At 44.8% G+C, this 27,298-nt stretch overlaps 1 protein-coding gene across 4 annotated transcripts in view; it reads left to right on the top strand.

Moving 5' to 3' along the window:
* The window catches only part of LOC106608923 (uncharacterized), a 193,503-nt gene that overhangs the window by 139,141 nt on the left and 27,064 nt on the right, over window positions 1-27,298 (top strand). For 2 of the 4 annotated variants that reach the window (XM_082977553.1, XM_014207144.3), the window contains exons 7-23: window positions 2,797-2,853; window positions 3,147-3,182; window positions 3,326-3,388; window positions 3,739-3,774; window positions 8,123-8,164; window positions 12,849-12,941; window positions 13,775-13,828; window positions 15,960-16,022; window positions 16,315-16,359; window positions 16,601-16,654; window positions 16,918-16,987; window positions 17,082-17,189; window positions 17,356-17,505; window positions 18,327-18,407; window positions 19,367-19,465; window positions 26,612-26,769; window positions 27,024-27,206. In XM_082977553.1, the coding sequence (XP_082833679.1) occupies window positions 2,797-2,853; window positions 3,147-3,182; window positions 3,326-3,388; window positions 3,739-3,774; window positions 8,123-8,164; window positions 12,849-12,941; window positions 13,775-13,828; window positions 15,960-16,022; window positions 16,315-16,359; window positions 16,601-16,654; window positions 16,918-16,987; window positions 17,082-17,189; window positions 17,356-17,505; window positions 18,327-18,407; window positions 19,367-19,465; window positions 26,612-26,769; window positions 27,024-27,206 (1,392 nt within the window). Of the gene's footprint in view, window positions 1-2,796; window positions 2,854-3,146; window positions 3,183-3,325; window positions 3,389-3,738; window positions 3,775-8,122; window positions 8,165-11,986; window positions 12,077-12,848; window positions 12,942-13,774; window positions 13,829-15,959; window positions 16,023-16,314; window positions 16,360-16,600; window positions 16,655-16,917; window positions 16,988-17,081; window positions 17,190-17,355; window positions 17,506-18,326; window positions 18,408-19,366; window positions 19,466-26,611; window positions 26,770-27,023; window positions 27,207-27,298 lie in introns of all 4 variants that reach the window. The other 2 variants (XM_082977552.1, XM_082977554.1) reach the window with 2 other exon arrangements.

Here is a 27,298-nt window from a genome sequence, read left to right as displayed (position 1 = left end):
CTGCGCACTGTATCTCCGGGGCGCTGGGAGGGCTCAGTTCGTCCTATGCCTGCGCTCCGCCCATGCCGGGCTAGAGTGGGCATTCAGCCTGGAGTAGGGGTGTCAAGCCTACGCACCAGAACTCCAGTGCTCCCCCACAGCCCGGTCTATCCTGTGCCTCCTCCTCGGACCAGGCCTCCAGTGGGTCTCCCCAGCCTGGTCTATCCTGTGCCTCCTCCTCGGACCAGGCCTCCAGTGGGTCTCCCCAGCCTGGTCTATCCTGTGCCTCCTCCTCGGACCAGGCCTCCAGTGGGTCTCCCCAGCCTGGTGAGTCCTGTGCCTGCGCCCAGAGCCAGGCCTCCTGCATGTCTCCCCAGCCTGGTGAATCCTGTGCCAGAGCCGCCCGCCAGTCCGGAGCCGCCAGAGTCGCCCGCCAGTCCGGAGCCGCCAGAGTCGCCCGCCAGTCCGGAGCCGCCAGAGTCGCCCGCCAGTCCGGAGCCGCCAGAGTCGCCCGCCTGTTCGGAGCCGCCAGAGCCGCCCGCCTGTCCGGAGCCGCCAGAGCCGCCCGCCAGTCCGGAGCCGCCAGAGCCGCCCGCCAGTCCGGAGCCGCCCGCCTGTCCGGAGCCGCCAGAGCCGCCCGCCTGTCCGGAGCGGCCAGAGCCGCCCGCCTGTCCGGAGCCGCCAGAGCCGCCCGCCTGTCCGGAGCCGCCAGAACCGCCCGCCTGTCCGGAGCCGCCAGAATCGCCCGCCAGCCGGGCGCAGCCAGGGTCGCCCGCCAGTCCTCCGGCACAGCCAGGGGCGCCACCTAAGTGGGCTGAGCCAGTGGTAGAGCGGGGTCTGCGTCCCGCTCCAGAGCCTCCACCGCAGAGAAATGCCCACCCAGACCCTCCCCTATAGGTTCAGGTTGTGCGGCCGGAGTCCGCACCTTTGGGGGGGTACTGTCACGCCCTGACCTGAGAGATCCTTTTTATGTCTCTATTTAGGTTTGGTCAGGGTGTGATTTGGGTGGGCATTCTATGTCTGTTTTTCTATGTTTGGGATTGCTTTGTTTCGGCCGGGTATGGCTCCCAATCAGGAACAGCTGTACATCGTTGTTGCTGATTGGGAGTCATACTTAGGCAGCCTGTTTTTCCTTTGGGTTTTGTGGGTGAATATTTTCCTATTTAGTTTTGTTATCTTGACAGACCTGTTGCTGGTTGTTTTTTGGTTTATTTTTGTATAGTGTTCATTCGGTCCATTAAAATCATTCACAATGAACACATCCTCCGTTGCACCTTGGTCTCATTTTGACGATGGCCGTTACAGACCAGGGAGGTTTTCCAATACCTCGCAAAGAAGTGCACCTATTGGTAAATGGATAAAAAATAAAAAATAAGCAAGCAGATATTGAATATCCCTTTGAGCATGGTGAAGTTATTAATTACATTTTGGATGGTGTATAAATACACCCAGTCAATACAAAGATAGAGGCGTCCTTCCTAACTCAGTTGCCGGGGAGGAAAAAAATAGCTCAGTGATTTCACCGTGAGGCCAACAGTGTCTTTAAAACAGTTACAGTTTAATGGCTGTGATAGGAGACAACTGAGGATGGATCAACAACATTTTAGTTACTCCACAATACTAACCTAAATTACAGAGTGAAAAGAAGGAAACCTGTACATTATACAAATATTCCAAAACATGCATCTTGTTTGCAATAAGGCGCTAAAGTAATACTACAAAACAAAGAAATTTACTTTATGTCCTGAATACAAAGCGTTATGTTTGGGGCAAATCCAACACACCACATCACCGAGTACCACTCTTCATATTTTCAAGCATGGTGGTGGCTGCATCATGTTATAGGTATGCTTGTCATCGCTATGCTTGTCATCTTTTTTGCTACGCACAGGCAAAATCCCAGAGGAAGACCTGGTTCAGTCTGCTTTCCAACAGACACTGGGAGATTAATTCACCTTTCAGCAGGACAATAGTTAAAACACATGGCCAAATATACACTGGAGTTGCTTACCAAGACGACTTTGAATGTTCCTGAGTGGTCTAGTTAGAGTTTAGACTTAAATTGGCTTGAAAATGGCTGTCTAGCAATGATCAACAACCAACTTGACAGAGCTTGAAGGATTTTTTTAAAATAGTCATGTACAATAGTTAAACAATCCAGGTCGGCAAAGCTCTTACAGGCTTACCCAAAAAGACTCACAGCTGCAATCGCTGCCAAAGGCGGGTCTAACATGTTTTCACTCAGGGGTGTGAATGAGGTATTTCTGTATTTCATTTTCAATACATTTGCAAACATTTCTAAACATATGTTTTCACTTTGTCCTTTGGGGTGTTGTCTGGGTGAGATAAAAAAATATTTCATCCATTTTGAAATCAGGTTGTAACACAACAAAATGTGAAATAAGTCAAGGGGTATGAAACATTTCTGAAAGGCACTGTAAATAGCATGTATTATTATTATTGTAGAGTATATTTGTACTGTAAGATGAAATGATCTAGTGTAGTGCTTGTTGGACCAAACTGGATTCGCTGTGGGTAACAACTATCATTTACATCAGTACTATATGACTGTAACGAGAGTCATCTAGTAACCGGTGACGGTGGTTAGAACGCCGGGCCGGTAACCAAAGCGTTGCTGGTTTGAATCCCTGAGCTGACTGGTGGTGGTGGTGGGGGTGGGGGGGTCTGCATGGAGTGAGCTGGCAGCTGGAGGGTTACAGGCTTTAATGTGCTATGATCTCTCTCTCTCTTTCTCTCTCTCTCTCTCTCTTTCTCTCTCTCTCTCTCTCTCTCTCTCTCTCTCTCTCTCTCCATCAGGGGCCCACTGGTCCTAAAGGACAGAAGGGAGAGCCTGTATACGTTGGACTCAGTGGGGTAACACACACACACACACACACACACACACACACACACACACACACAAGGATATTATCAGGAAAAGTTTGACATTCCTTCCTCTCCCTCCTTCCCTACCTCATCTTTCCTATCCTGGAGATTGTTTAGAGAAAGGGGGATGATGTTGTTGCTATAATCTCATCCATTGAGGTCAGTCTGACCTGAAACGGACTCTCTTTCCTTCCTCCCTACGTCACTCTTTCCCCCAAGTCTGTGTTTATAATGAACTTGGGACAGTTGTTTAGCTCACAGTTTATCTTGTTTCCTTACAGGGAGTTCCTGGTCAGCCTGGACTGGATGGTGTACCTGTAAGACATCTCATTACTATACATCAATATACTGTATTTCTTTCTGTATATGTAGTGTATTTGATAACTTGGTGTGTTCCTGACCGGGTTCTATGTGTTCTGTGTTCCTGACCCGCTTTTCTGCGTTATGTTTCTCTCCGTAGGGACCTAGAGGTCCAGACGGAGGTCCCGGTGACTTCGGCCCCAGAGGTCCTGATGGATTCCTTGTATGTACACACACACACACACACACACACACACACACACACACACACACACACACACACCTGTCTATGTTGATCTAGATACAATATACCATTGTTATACTGTATGTACTCAGTATATTACAGAAACTATTTTATCCCAAACGGTGTCATGACAACCTTTGCATTACACAGAGAGTTTGTCATGTTTAATCTACACATTGGTTAATAAGACTAAAGCCAGTGACTTGGGGGAATATACCTCTCTTATTGTCTCTTTATGACTGTCTATTTTACAATAGAATCTAATAGATATAATAGATCAGTCTACTCTCCAACTGACTTCCTGTCTGTGTTTTGTTGTTTTTCTCCAGGGTGCTCCAGGCCCCCCCGGTCCCCCTGGCCCTGTAGTAAGTACTGGACAACACTAGATAGGGGAAAACTCCTGACCCTTCAGTAGTTATAGGCCTGGAGTTTTCCTGCTCTGCTAACATGATGCCCCTGGCCCTGTAGTAAGTACTGGACAACACTACAGTGGTGGAAAAAGTACTCAATTGTCATACTTTTTACTCAAGTAAAAGTAAAAGTCACCCAGCAAAATACTGTAGTACTTGAGTAAAAGTCTAAAGGTATTTGGTTTTAAATATACTTAAGTATCAAAAATAAAAGTATAAATCATTTCACATTCCTTATCATAAGCAAACAAGACCATCATGATTCTCTTGTTTTTTCTTATTTATATATATAACCAGGTGCATACTCCAACACTTTGGTGTTTAGGGATTCTGTCAGTGTGTGTGAATTGGACCATTTTGCTGTCCTGATGAGCATTAGAAATGTAACGAGTACTTTTAGGTGTCAGGGAAAATGTATGTAGTAAAAAGTACATTATTTTCTTTAGGAATGTAGTGGAAAAAAAGTTAATGTTGTCAAAAATATAAAAAGTAAAGTACATATACCCAAAAATCAACTTAAGTACTGCTTGAAAGTACTAAGAATCTACATAAGTACTTTACACCACTGCAACACTAGACTGTGACCTGAAAGTCCTGCTCAGACTGAGGCTGTCCTAATATGGACACCGTACTGACCTCAGAGACAGCCTGTCTGCTCCATAGAAACTAATAAGGATCTCTATGGTGGAGACAGTGTAATGACGCCACCAAACAGATAGGGGGGAGTGTGTACTAAATAACTAAAAGCTGTGTACTTCATGTTGCTTTTGTCATAATGGAGATTGTCTGTTGTTCATTCCAAGTTATTGCCGACAGATGCTATGTATATTCAGTCCATATTGGGGACTTTTGTTACTGGTGACTTATATGGAGACTGTTATAATGACTATAAAGTTTGGACACATCTACTCATTTAAGGGTTTTGCTTTATTTTTACTATTTTCTACATTGTAGAATAGTAGTGAAGACATCAACACTATTAAATAACCCATAAGGAATCATGTAGTAACCAAAAAAGTGTTAAACGAATCAAAATATATTGCATATTATAGATTCTTCAAAGTAGCCACCCTTGACAGATTTGATGACAACTTTGCACACTCTTGGCATTCTCTCAGCCAGCTTCACCTGGAATGCTTTTCCAACAGTTTTGAAGGAGTTCCCACATATGCTGAGCACTTGTTGGCTGCTTTTCCTTCACTCTGCGGTCAAACTCATCCCAAACCATCTCAAGTGGGTTGAGGTCGGGTGATTGTGGAGGCCAGGTCATCTGATGCAGCACTCATTACTCTCCTTGGTCAAATAACCTTTACACAGCCTGGAGGTGTGTTGAGTCATTGTCCTGTTGAAAAACAAATCATAGTCCCTCTAAGCGCAAACCAGATGGGATGGCGTATCGCTGCAGAATGCTGTGGTAGCCATGTTTGTTAAGTGTGCCTTGAATTCTAAAAAAATCACAGACAGTGTGACCAGCAAAGCATCATCACACCTCCTCCTCCATGCTTCACGGTGGTAGCCACACATGCGGAGATCATCCGTTCACCTACTCTGCGTCTCACAAACACAGGGCGGTTGGAACCAAAAATCAAAAATTTGGACTCAAACCAAAAAGGACAGATTTCCACAGGTCTAAAGTCCATTGCTCGTGTTTCTTGGCCCAAGCAAGTCTCTTCTTCTTATTGGTGTCCTTTAGTAGTGGTTTCTTTGCAGCAATTCGACCAGCTGTCAGAGCAGCTCACAGATCACTGCACCTGTACATAGCCCATCTGTAAATAGCCCATCCAACTACCTCATCCCCATACTGTATTTATTTATTTATCTTGCTCCTTTGCACCACCAGTATCTCTACTTGCACAATCATCTTCTGCACATCTACCATTCCCGTGTTTAATTGCTATATTGTAATTACTTCGCCACCATGGCCTATTTATTGCCTTACCTCCCTTATCCTACCTCATTTGCACATGCTGTACTTTTTCTACTGTATTATTGACTGTATGTTTGTTTATTCCATGTGTAACTCTGTGTTGTTGTATGTGTCGAACTGCTTTGCTTTATCTTGGCCAGGTCGCCGTTGCAAATGAGAACTTGTTCTCAACTAGCCTACCTGGTTAAATAAAGGTGAAATAAAAAAAGAAAAAATGAAGGTCTGATTCACGCAGTCTCCTCTGAACAGTTGATGTTGAGATTTGTCTGTTACTTGAACTCTGTGAAACGTTTATTTGGGCTACAATCTGAGATGAAGTTAACTCTAATGAACTTATCCTCTGCAGCAGAGGTAACTCTGGGTCTTCCTTTCCTGTGGCGGTCCTCATGAGAGCCAGTTTCATCATAGCGCTTGATGGTGTTTGCGACTGCACTTGAAGAACGTTTCAAAGTTCTTGAAATGTTCTGCATTGACTGACCTTCTGACCTTCTTTAAGTAATGATGGACTTTCGTTTCTCTATGCTTATTTGAGCTGTTCTTGCCATAATATGGACATGGTATTTTACCAAATAGGGTTATCTTCTGTATACCACGCCTACCTTGTCACAACACAACTGATTGGCTCAAATGCATTAAGAAGGAAAGAAATTTCACAAATTTACTTTTAACAAGGCACACCTGTTAATTGAAATGCATTCCAGGTCATGAAGCTGGTTGAGAGAATGCCAAGAGTGAGCAAAGCTGTCATCAAGGCAAAGGGTGGCTACTTTGAAGAATATCAAATATAAAATATTTTTTTATTTGATTAACACTTTTTGGGTTACTACATGATTCCATATGTGTTATTTCATAGTTTTTATGTATTCAGTATTATTCTACAATGTAGAAAATATTAAAATAAAGAAACCCTTGAATGAGTAGGTGTGTGCAAACTTTTGACTGGTACTGTATATTGAACAAAAATATAAAAGTGACATGCAACAATTTCAACGATTTTGCTGACTTCATATGAGGAATATACAGTTCATATAAGGAAATTGGTCAATGAAATAAATAAATGAGGCCCTAATCTACAGTGAGGGAAAAAAGTATTTGATCCCCTGCTGATTTTGTGCGTTTGCCCACTGACAAAGAAATGATCAGTCTATAATTTTAATGGTAGGTTTATTTGAACAGTGAGAGACAGAATAACAACAACAAAAAATCAGAAAACCGCATGTCAAAAATGTTATAAAATGATTTGCATTTTAATGAGGGGAAATAAGTATTTGACCCCTCTGCAAAACATGACTTAGTACTTGGTGGCAAAACCCTTGTTGGCAATCACAGAGGTCAGACGTTTCTTGTAGTTGGCCACCAGGTTTGCACACATCTCAGGAGGGATTTTGTTCCACTCCTCTTTGCAGATTTTCTCCAAGTCATTAAGGTTTTGAGGCTGATGTTTGGCAACTCGAACCTTCAGCTCCCTCCACAGATTTTCTATGGGATTATGGTCTGGAGACTGGCTAGGCCACTCCAGGACCTTAATGTGCTTCTTCTTGAACCACTCCTTTGTTGCCTTGGCCGTGTGTTTTGGGTCATTGTCATGCTGGAATACCCATCCACGACCCATTTTCAATGCCCTGGCTGAGGGAAGGAGGTACTCACCCAAGATTTGACAGCACATGGCCCCGTCCATCATCCCTTTGATGCGGTGAAGTTGTCCTGTCCCCTTAGCAGAAAAACACCCCGAAAGCATAATGTTTCCACCTCCATGTTTGACGGTGGGGATGGTGTTCTTGGGGTCATAGGCAGCATTCCTCCTCCTCCAAACACGGCGAGTTGAGTTGATGCCAAAGAGCTCCATTTGGTCTCATCTGACCACAACACTTTCACCCAGTTGTCCTCTGAATCATTCAAATGAAATGAAAATGATATTCTCTGGCAACAGCTCTGGTGGACATTCATGCAGTAAGCATGCAAATTGCACACTCCCTCAAAACTTGAGATATCCATGGTATTGTGTTGTGTGACAAAACTGCACATTTTAGAGTGGCCTTTTATTGTCCCCAGCACAAGTTGCACCTGTGTAATGATTATGCTATTTAATCAGCTTCTTAATATGCCAAATCCTGTCAGGTGGATGGATTATATTGGCAAAGGAGAAATGCTCACTAACAGGGATGTTAACAAAAACATTTGAGAGAAATAAGATTTTTGTGCGTATGTAACATTTCTGGGAACTTTTATTTCAGCTCATGAAACATGTGACCAACACTTTACATGTTGCGTTTATATTTTTGTTCAGTATAGTTACATCCATACAATTTTACAATGCTTGTCAATTGTAGGGTGATGTGTTGTTGTCCAAATGCAATACCCACTCTTGTTTTCCAGGGGAGCCCCAGTCTAGGGTTTCAGGGGGAGCCAGGAGACAAGGTACGCACCAACAAAACAACACAACTAATTATTAGATGTTAATGAACGATTTTATTGATTAGTAATCGATTAATCATATCAGTTTATTAGGTCTTTAGCATCTTATTCGCTCACCTGACCCAACCACAACTTCCCCCCACCTCGTCCAACCATACCTGTACCCCTTCTTATCACTCATTGGATTTCAGCTATATTGAGAAGTAATTGATTTATTTAATCAGTTTATTACATCAGTCTAAAGCTAAATTATAGCTTTAGACTGTTGAAAGAGTGTAATATGACATAATCTGCATCCCAAATGGCACCCTGTTTTTCTTATATAGTGCATTACTTTTGACCAGAGCCCATTTGTATCTATATGTCTTTCCCAATGGGAGGGAGACTGGCAACTTTATCCTCACTGTAGATCAAACTGAAAACAGCCGGCTTAGGTTATTCTAGCTGTGTGTGTGTGTGTGTGTGTGTGTGTGTGTGTGTGTGTGTGTGTGTGTGTGTGTGTGTGTGTGTGTGTGTGTGTGTGTGTGTGTGTGTGTGTGTGGGGGGCACGCCTGCAATTTGTGCATGCGTGTTGAGGATGGTTGAAATGCATGATGAAGGATGACTTTTTGACCTCTGTGTGCATGCGTGTTGAGGATGGTTGAAATACATGATGAAGGATGTCTTTTTGACCTCTGTGTGCATGCGTGTTGAGGATGGTTGAAATGCATGATGAAGGATGTCTTTTTGACCTCTGTGTGCATGCCATGCAATCTTTCTTGGTGATGGTTTGATACATCCTCTTCCCATCTATTCAACCTCCTCCCATCTCCACCCACCCCCCTGGCCCTTACGTACACCCAACAGTACATTACCCTTTAGCCCCAACACTCCCTCCATCTATCTCTCCTGACCTCCTCCCTCATCCCCCTCTTCTCTCTGTTTTTTCCCACTGACACATCTACCTCAGTATATCACCAGTATCAGGGGTGGCGAGTGGGTGACATGGGAGGATGGGCTCATTGTAATGGCTGGAATGGAAAGAATAGATTGGTATTATTACATAGTTTCCATGTGTTTGATACCATTCCATTCACTCCATTTCAGTCATTATTAGGAGCCATCCTCCCCTCACCAGCCTCCTCTGGTTTGTTCCATCTCTATTTTTAAAATATGATCTTGTCTTCAATGATTTTACAGTTTACCCCTGGTGTGTTTATAAATGCATGACAGTACTGCCACTGGGACCACTAGAGCCCTATGGAGGTGGCCATTTTGTTTCTCATTCTGAATCTGAACTCTTAACAAATCTGAACTCTTACAAATCTAAACGAAAAAGATCACAATCTAATATATAATTGAAGGAACGAATAGTTGTCCTGTGGCATTACTAAAATAACATGTTTCCTTACTGTTGGATGGCAGCTCAGAGATTATTCTAGAACTTTTCATCACCCTCATAAAGGTCAATAATTTGTGGACTCTACTAAAAGTAGTCTTAGTACAGAAGTTATGTACTGTCTGTCGCTTTGGATAAAAGCATCTGCTAAATGGCATCTTTATTACGTCTGTGTTAAGACTACTTTTAGTTGGTAGAAACAGACAATAACATATAGCATATTGTATCTATATTCCCAACTAGTTATATGAATTATATGTTGTATTATATTCTGCCTATAAAATCCACTTTATTGTATTATATTTCCACCAATAAGATCTCTGAGCTGTCATGTGGGTGGGCGTGTCGTGGTCTGTGATTGGTGCTGGAATCACTTGCTCCTGCTTCCTGTGCTGCGTTATTTTCCTTTGACCTTATTTTGGCATGGTGGTGCTGGATCATCATGGGAGTTTTGCCTCAGAATTCAGTATCCGTTGCATTTGACCACCAGTGAGAATGAATGACCCACTAACATTCACCATCGATCCATCAATGGATAAATCCGCCATCTTGCCACCTTCTCCTCCCTGCATGTGTCTTGTTGTTCAACCCCCCAACAACAGACAAACAAACAAACAAACAAACAAACAATAACAAACTACTAATTGGAAGTCGTGTTGAAAGAGGAACAGCTAGATTCACTGATAAGCCTTTGGGATAGATGATGATAAGCAAACATTTTAATAAAGTCAGTTATTTATCCCTTTGATTAAATTTTTTTCTATATTATACATTTTCTGTTTTGGCCTGAGGAAATTGCTCTCTAAATTGTTTTCTTCTCAGTGACGTATCGGAAGAAAGATAAAGTCGGCCAGAGCTCTCTCTCTCTCTCTCTCCCTTTCTCTCTTTATCGATCCCCCTCTTTCTCTTCAATTCTCTCTCTCCCGTTCTCTCTTTATCAATCTCCCACATACACTTTCTCTTACTCCTCCAATCCTATCTCCCCTTCTTCATTTATGGGTTGTTCCAACGAAATAGGTGCATTTTGCGTTCCTTTGCTATTTTAAGTAGAAATTGTGAACCAATTCTGTTATATTAAATGAAGTGCCCTTTAGTATCGACCACATGGATAATTAAATACATCTTATTTTTAAGATGGATAAAGGCTTGCTATAAAAAATGGTGACGCTTGCATTCAATTGCCACTCCCTGTTCCACACATCAAACTTCCATTCCCTGTGGCACAAAGGGATTCATGGCATATTTAAGATGAAATCGTCAACCCTGTTTCGATCAACCCTGTTACTTTATTTGGCACTTAAATGACATTAGATGAGAGAGTTTTAATAGTCACATTTACAGTGTTGCAGATGTAATTACAGGGTACAGTTAGATTCTTGAGCTCCGAGCTCCAACAATGCAGGACGAAGGTACCTGACTAGTGGTGGCTATTCAGCAGCCTGATGGTCAGGGGGTAGAAGCTACTGGCCAGTCTTACAGTTTTTGCCATGATGCTCCTATACTGCCCATGTCTTAGTGATGGAAACGGGGAGAACAGGCCGCAGTTCGGGTTGCTGCGGTCCCTGATGATTTTTCTGCGACACCTGGCGTTGTAGGTGTCATGGAGGGCATGCATTGTGCAGCCAATGGCGTGTTCGGCTGAGCGTACCACCCTCTGTAGTGCCTTGTGGTCCTCAGCGGTGGAGTTGCCATACCCCAGGCTGTGATGCAGCCTGACAGTATGCTCTCGATGGTGCTCCTGTAGAACACTGTGAGGGCCCTTGGGGTTCAGGCTAAATTTCTTCAGCATCCTGAGGTTGAAGAGTCGCTGTCGTGCTTTCTTCACCACGGTGTCGTTGTGGTGTAGGCACTTACTGTAGTCATTTTTTATTATTTAACCTCTTGAGATGGGAAAACTTGTTTTTTATGAATGTGAACATGTGCCATTTATTTGGTGAAGTAATTTTTTTTATACCAAGTTACACTTCTCAAAAGGGACCGAATTGGTGGAATGACCCTTATGCAATCCCACCATCTCATCCCCTACTTCTCACTCTCACTTTGAGTCTCTCTATCTTTCTCTTTTCCTCAGTCTTTTTTAATCTTCATTTCATTTTATCACCTTTCCTATCTATCTCTTTATTTAATGTGTTCTCCTTCTATCTCTCGTTCCCTCTTTTCCTATTTCTCCCTCTCCATCCCTCTCCTTCTTCATCCCTCTCCTTTTCAACCTCTCTCTCCCTGGTCCTCTCTCTTCTGGCTCTCTTTAATGCCACCTCTCCCTCTCCTCCATCTTCTCCCTCTCGCTCAATCTCCCAACTCTCGCCCCCCCCCCCCCCCCCCCCCACACCCCCCTTTGCTCTCAACCTTCCAACTCCAAATTCCTCCCGCACCCTTCAACCTCCTCATCCTCCCGTCTGATTGGCTAATAATGACTGACTCACATGTGTTGTCCTCTGGATCACCAGGGCGACGCAGGTCAGCCCGGACCCCGAGGCGTGCCTGGCGACGAGCCGCTAGTAGGCGCACCTATTACCACTATCTACAAAGGAGATAAGGTAACACAGACAGGAGCAGTGGTCCCAGCCCGCCGGAGGGGTGAGAAAGAGGGAGGAGAGACGGGGGAGGAAGGGGGAGGAAGACACTGAGGCAGGGGGGAAGAGAGGGGACGAAAGGCTGGTCTAAGACACAGAATCACAAAAACATCTTGATTATATATTATGGAAAGTAGTATTACAAAATACCATGGAGGGTTGAAGTTGACGTGTCTCTACTCTTTGATGACAGACAACCTGAAGTTGACAGATAACCCGATGTTGACTTGCCTCCATCTTGCCAAACTAATGTAATTCTGCTTCTGGTGTAGCATTACAAAGCACAGGGGTTGGGAAGCTCTCCAAAGCAGGTATGATGCAAATAATCAGCAACTGTACTGTTAGCTGTGGATGACACAAGGAATGATAGTGTGGGATGTAAAAACGTATCGTAATAGGGGAAGGGATAGTATACTGTGTGACTGACCGGCCCTTCATACCCCCCCCCTCCCTCCCGCCACCAAACTCTACCTTGCCCGAAACCCCCCACCAACCCCCTACACTACCACCCCTCCTAGGGTCACACACACACACACACAGTCCGTCCCTCCAACTACCCCTACCCCCCCTCTCTCTAGACCGACCCTCCAACCTATCCCTCCAAATCTACCTGAAAACAACTGCTGTTGCCGCCACCCAACCAATCCCCTCCCTCCTCCCCTCCAACCCTCCTCTCCCTCAACCCCCATCGTGTTGCCATGTAAAAACTCTCTCTTCCTTGGTTACCGTTACCCAGGGCGATGTGGGCCCGCAGGGAGACCCAGGCAGGCCCTTGGTCAATGGAGTGGTGGAGTTTGTGGGCTTTCCTAAAGGAGACAAAGGACCTAAGGTTTGTGATGAGAGAAACACACGTTCAAGAGCTCCAGGGCTCCAGAGAGGAGGCCTGGGTAGCCGACCCACTCTCCCCCAGCCGGGTTGCTCCATCCTGGCATGGAGTCGAGCCGTGGTGGGGGGTGGGTGGTGGAAGGTGGTGGTGATACTATACCCCACCTATAGCTGGCTCGCTGGCTGGCTCCTGGAGTGTCATACAGTCCCCCGCGCCCCCCAACCATCCCCTCTCCCGGCCTACACCCCCCACCCTTCCCTCCCCCCAGTGTCCGTGTCCGTGTCCCATTCCATTATCCCATTATGCACCCCCACCCCATCGCAATGTGATACTGCAGTTATTATTGAGTTGTTTGTTTTCTTACTGTATGTTTTTATATCAGTTGTTGCACACAGAATACAAAGTAAAGAACAGGATTAGTGTAATATTGAAAGGCAACGGAAATCTGCAGATATCAGTCAGTACTGTAATGTGAAGAATATCTACTGTTTGCGTCATGCACATGTTTACAGAGAGACTTTACTAATGTTACTGTACTCAGTCAATCGGATGCTTTGGTATCACTTCTTCTAAGTGAACATAAGACTTAAGCGTTAGCAGTGAAAAGTTTTTATCAGTCATTGCTGTTGTGTAACCTGTTTTTGCCTCCTCGTTGCTTTTATGCTATTATAATTTTTTTCCTGAATGATGGACTTTCCTCCAGTGAGGACAACTGTGGGGTTTCCATTTTGTTTCTGTAACGTTTCCTTTTGCTTTTCTCTTCCCTGCTCTCTCTTTCTCTCTCCATCTCTCTCTCTCTCTCTCTCGCTCCATCTTTCTTTCCGTCTCTCTCTCAGGGGGAAGGGGGTTACAAAGGAGTGCGTGGACCAACTGGTAGACCCGGCCCACCTGTAAGTGTGTCTGTCTTGTCTGTTGGGGACAATAAAGATGTATTTAATTGAATAGCTATTTGCAGCAGAGCATAAAGAATGCTATTTCAACTGAAATGGAGAATGTACTGTCACTGTTAATGCTTCAAACAGTGCGCGTGTCCCAAATGGCACCCTATTCCCTAATCGTGCGCTACTTTTGACCAGAGCTTTAAAGGCGCAATCTGCCATTGCTACAGCAATTTTTGGACTTCAAATTTATGATAAACTCAGGAAAAAAAAGAAACGTCCCTTTTTCAGGACCCTGTCTTTCAAAGATAATTCGTAAAAATCAAAGTAACTTCACAGATCTTCATTGTAAAGGGTTTAAACACTGTTTCCCATGATGTTCAATGAACCATAAACAATTAATGAACATGCACCTGTGGAACGGTCGTTAAGACACTAACAGCTTACAGACGGTAGGCAATTAATGTCACAATTATGAAAACTTAGGACACTAAAGAGGCCTTTCTACTGGCTCTGAAAAACAAAAAATTAAGATGTCCAGGGTCCCTGCTCATCTGCGTGAATGTGCCTTGGGCATGCTGCAAGGAGGCATGAGGACTGCAGATGTGTCCAGGGCAATAAATTGCAATGTCCGTACTGCGAGACGCCTAAGACAGCGCTACAGGAGACAAGACGGACAGCTGATCGTCCTCGCAGTGGCAGACCACATGTAACAACACCTGCACAGGATCGGTACATCCGAACACCACACCTGCGGGACAGGTACAGAATGACAACAACAACTGCCCGAGTTACACCAGGAACGCACAATCCCTCCATCAGTGCTCAGACTGTCCGCAATAGGCTGAGAGAGGCTGGACTGAGGGCTTGTAGGCCTGTTGTAAGGCAGGTCCTCACCAGACATCACCGGCAATAATGTCGCCTATGGGCACAAACCCACCGTCGCTGGACCAGACAGGACTGGCAAAAAGCGCTCTTCTCTGTCGAGTCGCAGTTTTGTCTCACCAGGGGTGATGGTTGGATTCGCGTTTATCGTCGAAGGAATGAGCGTTACACCGAGGCCTGTACTCTGGAGCGGGATAGATTTGGAGGTTGAGTGTCCGTCATGGTCTGGGGCGGTGTGTCACAGCATCATCAGACTGAGCTTGTTGTCATTGCAGGCAATCTCAACGCTGTGCGTTACAGGGAAGACATCCTCCTCCCTCATGTGGTACCCTTCCTGCAGGCTCATCCTGACATGACCCTCTAGCATGACAATGCCACCAGCCATACTGCTCGTTCTGTGCGTGATTTCCTGCAAGACAGGAATGTCAGTGTTCTACCATGGCCAGCGAAGAGCCCAGATCTCAATCCTATTGAGCACGTCTGGGACCTGTTGGATCGGAGGGTGAGGGCTAGGGCCATTCCCCCCAGAAATGTCTGGGAACTTGCAGGTGCCTTGGTGGAAGAGTGGGGTAACATCTCACAGCAAGAACTGGCAAATCTGGTGCAGTCCATGAGGAGGAGATGCACTGCAGTACTTAATGTAGCTGGTGGCCACACCAGATACTCACAGTTACTTTTGATTTTGACCCCCCCTTTGTTCAGGGACACATTATTCCATTTCTGTTAGTCACATGTCTGCTGAACTTGTTCAGTTTATGTCTCAGTTGTTGAATCTTATGTTCATACAAATATTTACACATGTTAAGTTTGCTGAAAATCAACGCAGTTGACAGTGAGAGGACTTTTCTTTTTTTCTCTGAGTTTATATACCCATTGATTCTTGAATAATATAACTTATAAATGCTACATGAATTTAGATAAATTGTCTTAACCCATCAAAACTCAAAATATAAGCTTGTTTTACTCCTTTGTTTGTAAACAATGCAATTCTAAACAACCACTGTATAGCCTCAAAACACGGTTAAAACTATACTTTTGATATCATGGATGGCCAGTATTTGCATCTATAGCTCTATGATTTTTACATTTCTCCAGGTCCATCCCTCAGCTATTTACCAAATCAGTGGCGGGATGACTGCTTTGTTATCGTTTGAACTGCAGATTGCCCCTACAAAGTAGTGGAGTACATAGGCAATAGTATGTCATTTAGCAAGCAGTAAGTATGTTGTAAATGTTTGACCCATACGTCTGTTGCCAGGGTCCTTTCGGCTTTCCTGGCGAGGTGGGAGAGAGTGGAATTTTGGGGTATCCAGGGGGACGGGTAAGCTCCTCCCCTCCTTCTACGTCTGATAATGTCCCAATTATCTCTCCTTCCTCCCAAAGTGTGCACTTGTTCACTTCCCTTCACTGATTTGAAAGGAATGACTGGTATGATACATATGGTGGAAACCCATACTAGTCCATACGCCTACTAATAGGATGCTTTTAAATTTGTAGGAAGTAGTGAACAAAATAGATAATATTGGTATACACCCAGTGTGTTGTGTTGATTGGGATTCTTCTCTCTGATTCTAAACTATTCTCCGGCGGCCTTCTTGTTTCTCTCTTGGCAGGGTCCTCCTGGTTTTAACGGGCCTCCCGGATCTCCAGGAAGACAGGTAGGACACACACACACACACACACACCGAGAGTTGACCTGTTTGGCTCTATCACGCACAGCCAGAGGCAAAACGAGAGACAAGAGAGAGGCACACACACACACACACACACACACACACACACACACACACACACACACACACACACACACACACACACACACACACACACACACTTAAATCAAATAATGAATTGATTTATAAACAGATTAATGAGCCAATTAATCTCTTTCCCACAAAGGGATTCACAGGAAGTCCAGGGTTCCCCGGCCAACCAGGCTACAGAGGACCTAAGGTAATCAATTTTTCTGAAATTAATCAATTACTGTGTATTTCATACAAATTGAATATCATGTAATATTGGCTGTATTTACACAATTCTGATCTTTTGCCCAATTTTTGGTGGAAGAGCAGATCTGATTGGTCAAAGGACCAATCATTTGTGGATAAAGATCAGAATTGCATCATCTTGTTCTGAGGGTTTGTGTTGCAAGGCTCCAGTCTGCCAGTAGGGGGTGCTGAAGTAAATACATGTTCTTTTCATCTGTTTGTTTTTAGGGTGACCAGGGAGAACAGGGGCCTCCCGGACCCCCAATCTACACTGACGCACAAGGGATGTCTGTTCAAGGTAACACACACACACACAAACATGTTATGTATCATGAAAAAGCATGATACCCACAATCCCCTCTGTTGACCACCTGTCCTCTGATTGGTTGCAGGAGCACCAGGTGACAACGGTATCGACGGCCTCCCTGGTCAACCAGGGGACGCGGGAGCTCCGGGGTTTCCAGGACAACCAGGACGACCAGGCGACTCCTTCAGCGATGGTAACACTGAGACACACATACACATGCATGCAGACACGCGCACACAGCACACACACACACAAATGCATACACGCACGCAGGCACACGCATGCATACAGGCACCCTCTCCTTTCCCCTCCTCTCTCCCACTCATCTCCTCGTCTCTCCTCTCTCAACCCTCTCCCAGGTCGCGGAGGCAGCCCAGGGTTCCCTGGTACACTGGGGCCTAAGGGAGAGAGGGGTAACCCAGGCAGACAGAGCTATGGTCCTGAGGGCCAACCAGGAGGACAAGGTTTACCAGGAGCCCCTGGACCACCCGGACCACCAGGCAGATCTGGTATGTTACGCAACAGCATAATCATATCCGTCATGTCTCATGCGGGACGGATGAGGGATGGAGCTTTTTAGGGATAATAACAGTTTGAGGTACTGAGTGACTGTTAGCTTCCAGTTTTTTTGTCGAACTTTTTATTCATTTCAATAGAAGTGTTATTGGCGAAAGAGAGAGAAAGGGAGAGAAAAAGTATATTTGTTTCAAGTGAGAAAGATGAGAGAGACAAAGAGAGTGGAAAGACAAGGAGTGAGAGAATGCGAGAAGAGAGGTTGAGTTTAAAGACAGATTGAGTTAAAGACAGATTGAGGTGGCCTCCCGAGTGGCGCAGTGCTCTAAGGCACAGTGCTAGCTGTGTCACTACAGATCCTGGTTCGATACCAGGCTATGGCGCAGCCGGCTGCGACCGGGAGACGCATGAGGCGACGCACAAATGGCCCAGCGTCGTCCGGGTTAGGGGAGGGTTTGGAGCATGCACGCTGACACGGTCGCCAGGTGTACGTGTTTCCTCCGACACATTGGTGCGGCTGGCTTCCCGGGTAAAGCGGGCATTGTGTCAAGGAAGCAGTGCGGCTTGGCGGGTCGTGTTTCGGAGGACGCACGGCTCTCGACCTTCGCCTCTCCCGAGTCCGTACGGGAGTTGCAGCGATGGGACAAGACAGTAACTACCAATTGGGGAGAAAAAGGGGTAAAAAAATAAAGAAATACTAAAAATAAAACATCTGAGTTAAAGACAGATTGAGTTAAAGACAAAGGAATAAATGAAGAAACAAAGATACAAAGAGAGGGATGTAACTGACTGTGTGTCCTGTGCTGTCCTTCTGGAGATGAAGACTCGTCCAGCGGCCCCTGTCTGGTCGTCACTATGGGGCCCAAGGGCCAAACACTGGAAGTTAGCATACCAGAAGGTAGTCCCTGCCACCAGAGTGGGGATATTGCTGTTACCATGGCAATATTCAGACCACCAAAACAAAAATAATACCGCAACTATATTAAATTTCCAAACCTGAGCCATAGGTATACAACTACATGTATACGCATGGTTCTGATCTAAACTAACCGTCAGGACCAGTGGAGGCTGTTGAGGGGAGGACGGCTCATAATAATGGCTGGAACGGAGCGAATGGAATGGCATCAAACGCATGATAGCCATGTGTTTGATGCATTTGATACCATTCCCCTCATTCCCCTCCAGCTATGACCGCCAGCCCGTTCTCCCCAATGAAGTTGCATCCAACCACCTGTGGTCAGGACACTCTTTACTAGCACATGCAAGTGTGGCTGGGAAGAGTGGTTGCTCAAATCCAATGTGCTTTCTCACATCTGGCCACTAGGTGTCTCTGAGGATGAACAACAATGGGTAAATGTTTCATACTTTCCTGCTATGTTTCCCTGCTCGCTACAAACATTCTAACACAGGCAGATGCGATGCACAGAGACAAAACAAGTTTGTTTTGTCCAAAGACTGACCAACCTTTCCTATTCCATATGAGCTAACTAACAGACCAAAGTAACAGAGTTTCTAAGTTAGAGGTCAAGTGTGTGTGTGTGTGTGTGTGTGTGTGTGTGTGTGTGTGTGTGTGTGTGTGTGTGTGTGTGTGTGTGTGTGTGTGTGTGTGTGTGTGTGTGTGTGTGTGTGTGTGTGTGTGTGTGTGTGTGTGTGTGTGTGTGTGTGTGTGTGTGTGTGTGTGTGTGTGTGTGTGTGTGTGTGTGTGTGTGTGTGTGTGTGTGTGTGAAATACCACAGTGGTGTAAGTGTTCTTTGTACCAATACTTCTACTACTCTGTAAAACTAGTCGAATCATCATTGTGTGTGTGTGTGTGTGTGTGTGTGTGTGTGTGTGTGTGTGTGTGTGTGTGTGTTGTAGCCAACATCCAAACCGACTTGTTCGGCGATCTACCAGGAACGCCAGGACGACCAGGAGCCCAGGGACCACCTGGAGCCAGTGGCTATAAGGGACCCAAAGGTAGGATACACATGCACACACAGACACACACACACACACACACACACACACATTACGCACAACAAAAACAAAATGTATGTAAAAAATAAAACAAATCCACTGGGGCTGATTTGCTGGATCTCTTTCTACTGCAGCTTTCTGCCCCCCTGGTTGTAGAATCTTTGACCCACGTGTTTTATTTAACAATTGCTTCTGGTGCTATCCCTAATATCTGGAAGGCTGCGCATGTCCTCCTCCTTCACGTAGGTGGGGATCCTTCGGACCTAGATGACTACCGGCCAATTCGTAGCCTATCTTGCCTTGCAAAAATATTAGAATCACTGGAAAACTCTCAGCTAAGATCTTCTTTTTTTTTTACTTCAAATGATATTCTTAATGTGCACCAGTCTGGTTTTAGACCTGGACACAGCACCGTTTCAGCAGCTGAGCTTGTCTTAAATAACGTGTTCAATTGCTTAGGTCCTAGGAATCACCGCGCTGCCATATTTCTAGACCTATCCAAGGCCTTTGATTCTGTGTGCTTTCTGATGGTGTCAAGTCAAAATGACCTCGATATTACTAAAGGTGTCCCGCAGGGGGTCGATTTTGCGACCTGTCCTTTTTGCTAGTTATATAAATAATATTGGTCTATCTGCAAAAACCTGTAACATTCATCTGTATGCAGATGACGCTGTTATGTACACTATTGCCCCTACTGCTGACCAGGCTACGTTAGAGCTGCAATCTGAGTTTGTTGCCTTGCAGAAAGCCCTTATTGATTTAAAGTTGGTACTTGACGCGGGAGCAACTAAAATGTATGATGTTTTCGAATTCTCTTAGAAATATTTCAGATAGGTTTCACGTGTATGCATTGAATGGCATATGTGGGCCTTTTGGATTTACAAAAATGTTACGTTTAAAAAAAGAATACCAATGAGCTAGTTTAATTGAAATAGGTCATACCTTAGAAAAAAATGACACTAATATCTCTCAATTTTATGGATTACGTCATCTCATTATACGCCGAAGATATTTTATTTCATCGAGACAATGTATCTAAAATCCCTCTGTCGATCATAGGCACATTCAGCTCTGTCTTAAGTTATAAAATACATGTAACCAAATCTGCCCTACTGGCTCTCAAGACCCCGGTGAGGGACTTCATCTCTACTTATGCAATCCCAATCACTAGACTAATATCCCAGTTGCTTTAACTGGCCAAATATCTATTGTCAAAATGAGTATATTGCCACGGCTGAATTTCTGTACTTCAATGCTTCCCTTGTCTCCCCCTTCTGGCTACTGGGATCAAATCCATTGTGCGGTTTTCAAAATGTGTATGGCATGGTCAAATAAACAAACTTGCAGAGAGGGAAAGATGAAGGAGGACTATCCGTACCAAACGTTAAATTGTATTTCCAGCCACTAGCATTTGGTCACATCCTAAATTGGTTTAGAGATCGTTCTTCTGCCCCCTGCCTGAGTATAGAGAGAAATATTAAATCAAATCAAATGTATTTATATAGCCCTTCTTACATCAGCTGATATCTCAAAGTGCTGTACAGAAACCCAGCCTAAAACCCCAAACAGCAAGCAATGCAGGTGTAGAAGCACGGTGGCTAGGAAAAACTCCCTTGAAAGGCCAAAACCTAGGAAGAAACCTAGAGAGGAACCAGGCTATGAGGGGTGGCCAGTCCTCTTCTGGCTGTGCCGGGTGGAGATTATAACAGAACATGGCCAAGATGTTCAAATGTTCATAAACGATCAGCATGGTCAAATAATAATAATCATAGTAGTTGTCGAGGGTGCAACAAGTCAGCAACTCAAAAGTAAGTGTCAGTTGGCTTTTTCATAGCCGATTTTTGAGAGTATCTCTACCGCTCCTGCTGTCTCTAGAGAGTTGAAAACAGCAGGTCTGGGACAGGTAGCACGTCCGGTGAACAGGTCAGGGTTCCATTGCCGCAGGCAGAACAGTTGAAACTGGAGCAGCAGCACGGCCAGGTGGACTGGGGACAGCAAGGAGTCATGCCAGGTAGTCCTGAGGCATGGTCCTAGGGCTCAGGTCCTCCGAGAGAGAGAAAGAAAGGAGAGAAAGAGAGAATTAGGGAGAGCATATTTAAATTCACACAGGACACCGGATAAGACAAGAGAAATACTCCAGATGTAACAGACTGACCCTAGCCCCCCGACACATAAACTACTGCAGCATAAATACTGGAGGCTGAGACAGGAGGGGTCAGGAGACACTGTGGCCCCATCCGATGATACCCCCGGACAGGGCCAAACAGGTTTGGACAGGGCCAAACTAGTGGTGTGGGGGCTGCCAAAGCACAGCCCCCACACCACTAGAGGGATATGTCCAACCACCAACTTACCATCCTGAGACAAGGCCGAGTATAGTGTCTCCTATTGCACTGGAAGAGTTGGTCTTCACTGATATATCCCTTAAGCAATGTAAACTATGTTTTTAACCTATTATTTCTCACACAATTTTTATTTGGCAGAAAATGTAATAACAATGTAACTGGGAATGAAAATGGCATGCCCATATTCCAATATTTCACAATAACGCCTTGTGATCTGGCTGGAGGGTGGCCTTTTGCCCCGCACCATGGTCCAAATGTGGAATCCACACCCTTGCAGATATCATAGACAGTAGTGGTTTGAGAACATTCCAAGATTTGAAAGATGCCTACACATTATCAGGCAAATTCGTTAAGCTGGCCTATGGAGTTCCTTCGGGAAACCCAACTACCGAACCATTTAATGATGGGATTTATAAATATATTATCTGGGCTCCCGAAAGGACTGATCTCTATTTTGTTTATTTATTTAACTAGGCAAGTCAGTTAAGAACAAATTCTTATTTACAATGACGGCCTAGGAACAGTGGGTTAACTGCCTTGTTCAGGGGCAGAACGACAGATTTTTACCTTGTCAGCTCGGGGATTCAATGTAGCAACCTTTCAGTTACTGGCCCAACACTCTAACCACTAGGCTACCTGCCACCTCAATATAAAATACAACCTTTTGGAAAGCTCATATTCTGAGCTAGCCGTTTAAAAAATATGGTCCACAGGTCTAATTGGATCTGAACAAACCTTTAACTGGAACAGGATATGGAAAAATATGACCTTAGCATCCCGTAATTCGAACCGTTAACTTATACATTTAAAGTTTGATCACATACTGTATTTAACATCAAGGAAACCTTTTACAATGAGATTGATCCCAACTGTCCCCTAAATAAGCTAGACATATTCCTCCATATTCCTCCACTGACCTGCAGTTAAATGCTTTTGAGAAAGTTACAAAATGAATATTAAAGTACATGAATAAAAACATCTAATGCTTTGCATCTGTTATGTTACTTAACGAGGATAGCGCCTTGAATCTCTCAATTAATCATAGACGATTACTGCTGGCTGTAACAAAGAGGCAGGGACTCAGGAAGCAGGTGCAGTCTGAGTTTAATAGGAACAAACAGAGTGAATACATGAACAAAAGTAGCATCTGAACATGAACACAGAAACCATACTGCCTGATGGGTGATAACAACGGAGTTCTAGATAAAGGGGGAATAATCAGGGAAGTGAGGAAGTCCAGGTGTAGACTCGGCTATAGCCCAACACATACAAATAAACAATCCATAAAGCCCAACACATACATACAAACAATATACACTAAGTGCACAAAGCATTAGGAACACCTTCCTAATATTGAGTTGCACCCCCCTTTGCCCTCAGAACAGCCTCAATTCATGGACTACAAGGTGTCGAAAGTGATCCACAGGGATGCTGGCCCATGTTGACTCCAATGCTTCCCACAGTTGTGTCACGTTGGCTGGATGTCCTTTGGGTGGTGGACCATTCTTGATACACACGGGAAACTGTTGAGCGCGAAAACCCAACAGCATTGCAGTTCTTGATACACTAAAGCCGGTGTGCCTGGCACCTACTACCATACCCCGTTCAAAGGCAATTAAAACTTTTGTCTTGCCCATTCACCCTCTGAATGGCACACATCCATGTCTCAATTGTCTCGAGGCTTAAAAGTCCTTCTTTAACCTATCTCCTCCCCTTCGTCTCCACTGATTTTGTACACTCAGTGTACAAATCATTAGGAACACCTGCTCTTTCTGTGACATAGACTGACCAGGTGAATACAGGTGAAAGCTATGATCCCTTATTGATGTCACTTGTTAAATCCAATTCAATCAGTGTATATTGGAGTCAACATGGGCCAGCATCCCTTTGGAATGCTTTCGACGCCTTGTAGTCCATGAATTGAGACTGTTCTGAGGGCAAAGGGGGGTGCAACTCAATATTAGGAGGATGTGTGTATATATACCTATGTTTAGATTTTTTACTGTATTTGCTTTCAGGCCCTCGTGGAAGGGGGTAGTATGGGGAGGGTTTTCTCTGGTTGCCGGGAGGGGATGCGGGAGTGTGGCGTGGGGGGTGGTGCGTGACTGGTGGGAAGGGGTGTGAAACATGGTTTCCGGGAGTGGGGGGTTTGGATGGAAACATGTTGAAAATGGGATGGGAAGTTGAGTGTGGAGGCCCACTTCTTTTTGGTTTTCTCTTCCTGTTTATACTGAATGTATTATTTATATTAAACTCTATGCATTTCTTTAAACAAATATATATGTATTGAATGGCAGCCTAAAGGTACAGCTTCTATAAACTATAAACTAAAAAATGATCAATCAAATGAATAGACCATGCCTCTAACTAAACAGCAGGAAGCAAGTTGTACAGGCAACCTTCCTGCCAGGTTTTGATTATGATGACACCATTTACTAGAATGTAGCAGCGACTATTCTAAAACCCTTAGATGCAGTGTGACATAACGTACTTCACTTTATCACAGGTGACAGGTTTCATATTCATCACTGCCTCCTTCATCAGAAGGTCGGCTGAACCGTTCTTAATTCCCTTATATCACTTCACTTCTCCCTTTTTGTTTACGAAGCTCTTCTGCATTAACTTCCAACATATCTCACTTCTCTGTTAAAGTCTAGAAATACGGGGCACCAAATCCGCTTACAGGGTTGGATAAATCTTGTGCTCCCTTGTGTCTCTGCATGTTTTGGAATCATTTACAACCGTCAAATCTGGAATCCCTGGTGCCGATAGGGTAGTTTGGAACACTGATGAGGGCTGAATTCACTTGCAGCTGTTTTGGATGATTGTGGAGGTTTATTTGGGTTGTTGAGATGTAGTGTGTATCTGAGGTATCCTGTAGTTTACATTGAGGGAAAAAAGTATTTGATCCCCTGCTGATTTTGTACGTTTGCCCACTGACAAAGGAATGATCAGTCTATAATTTTAATGGTAGGTTTATTTAAACAGTGCGAGACAGAATAACAACAAAAAAATCCAGAAAAACGCATGTCAAAAATGTTATAAAATGATTTGCATTTTAATGAGGGAAATAAGTATTTGACCCCTCTGCAAAACATGACTTAGTACTTGGTGGCAAAACCCTTGTTGGCAATCACAGAGGTCAGACGTTTCTTGTAGTTGGCCACCAGGTTTGCACACATCTCAGGAGGGATTTTGTCCCACTCCTCTTTGCAGATCTTCTCCAAGTCATTAAGGTTTCGAGGCTGACGTTTGGCAACTCGCACCTTCAGCTCCCTCCACAGATTTTCTATGGGATTAAGGTCTGGAGACTGGCTAGGCCACTCCAGGACCTTCATGTGCTTCTTCTTGAGCCACTCCTTTGTTACCTTGGCCGTGCGTTTGGGGTCATTGTCATGCTGGAATACCCATCCATGACCCATTTTCAATGCCCTGGCTGAGAGGAGGAGGTTCTCACCCAAGATTTGACAGTACATGGCCCCGTCCATCGTCCCTTTGATGCGGTGAAGTTGTCCTGTCCCCTTAGCAAAAAAAGACCCCCAAAGCATAATGTTTCCACCTCCATGTTTGACGGTGGGGATGGTGTTCCTGGGGTCATAGGCAGCATTCCTCCTCCTCCAAACACGGCGAGTTGAGTTGATGCCAAAGAGCTCCATTTTGGTCTCATCTGACCACAACACAACACTTGTCCCCTGAATCATTCAGATGTTCATTGGCAAACTTCAGACGGGCATGTATATGTGCTTTCTTGAGCAGGGGGATCTTGCAGGCGCTGCAGGATTTCAGTTCTTCACGGCGTAGTGTGTTACCAATTGTTTTCTTGGTGACTATGGTCCCAGCTGCCTTGAGATCATTGACAAGATCCTCCCGTGTAGTTCTGGGCTGATTCCTCACCGTGCTCATGATCATTGCAACTCCACGAGGTGAGATCTTGCATGGAGCCCCAGGCCGAGGGAGATTGACAGTTCTTTTGTGTTTCTTCTATTTGCGAATAATCGCACCAACTGTTGTCACCTTCTCACCAAGCTGCTTGGCGATGGTCTTGTAGCCCATTTCAGCCTTGTGTAGATCTACAATCTTGTCCCTGACATCCTTGGAGAGCTCTTTGGTCTTGGCCATGGTGGAGAGTTTGGAATCTGATTGATTGATTGCTTCTGTGGACAGGTGTCTTTTATACAGGTAACAAGCTGAGATTAGGAGCACTCCCTTTAAGAGTGTGCTCCTAATCTCAGCTCGTTACCTGTATAAAAGACACCTGGGAGCCAGAGATCTTTCTGATTGAGAGGGGGTCAAATACTTATTTCCCTCATTAAGATGCAAATCAATTTATAACATTTTGACCTGGATTGTTTTGTTGTTATTCTGTCTCTAACTGTTCAAATAAACCTACCATTAAAATTATAGACTGATCATTTCTTTGTCAGTGGGCAAACGTACAAAATCAGCAGAGGATCAAATACTTTTTCCCCTCACTGTATTTGTGCTGCTTTATTGATTTATTGAATTATCATGTTGTGGGTTGTTTGTTTTCAGGGCTCCGTTGTGAATGAGACCCTGGTCTCAATTGGGCTCCCCTGAATAATTAAAAGTTGAATCAAACCAAATAAAAAAAACACACATCGTACATCTGTACATCCATTTTACACTATAACTCTCGTACCCAGTTCTTTCCCAACACCTCTCAGGTGTATTGGGTTATTATACAGCTGCAAATCAAATTGCCAAATTTTGGGACAGTAAAGCTTTTATGTATCTTAATCTCAATCTCCTTACCTTACTTCCATTTTCCTCTGTGGTCCAGGGGAGCTGGGTGACTGTAACTGCCTGGGAGAAGGCACCTCGGGTGGGGTGGGGCCACCGGGTGCTCCTGGGGCTGATGGAAGACCTGGGGGGTTCGGACGTAAAGGCGAGAGCGGAGACCCTGGCATACCCGGTTTCGGAGGACAACCAGGAACACCTGTAAGTGATCAGGATTTGACTGTTTGAAGCTTACTTGTGTTTTGGGGCATTTTCTCCAAATATGTAGAAGTATAATGCTGCTAAAACGTAAGTTTACTCTAAAAATGAAGCAGGTTATGTCTACTCACTCCTTGTTTCAATGTACACATATCAAATATTAAATGTGTACATGTATTACTAGGTCTGTTTCACAAATCTGAGGTATGACGACAAACTACAGAATGTGATGGTAACACCTCTTCTTCTCCCCTCAGGGTCGTGCGGGTGAGAGGGGTTTCTTTGGGCGTAAAGGAGAGAAGGGTGCCTCCTTCTACCCGTCGTTCAGCCGGGGGATCAAGGGTGAACTTGGGGCCCAGGGCCCTCAGGGCCCCCCTGGAGACATGGGCCGACCCGGGAGAGATGGACTGCCTGGGTTCCCTGGACAGCCTGGGCCTCCTGTGAGTCACATGTACACACACAGATACACGAGTGCACGTACTGTACCCAGGCACACACATTTACACACCTTTATAGATACACACCCAGACAC

This window comes from Salmo salar, chromosome 07 (assembly GCF_965601325.2).
Source record: "Salmo salar chromosome 07, fSalSal1, whole genome shotgun sequence".
NCBI classification, from domain to species: Eukaryota; Metazoa; Chordata; class Actinopteri; order Salmoniformes; family Salmonidae; genus Salmo; species Salmo salar.
This window is presented reverse-complemented; position numbering and strand designations above follow the sequence as displayed.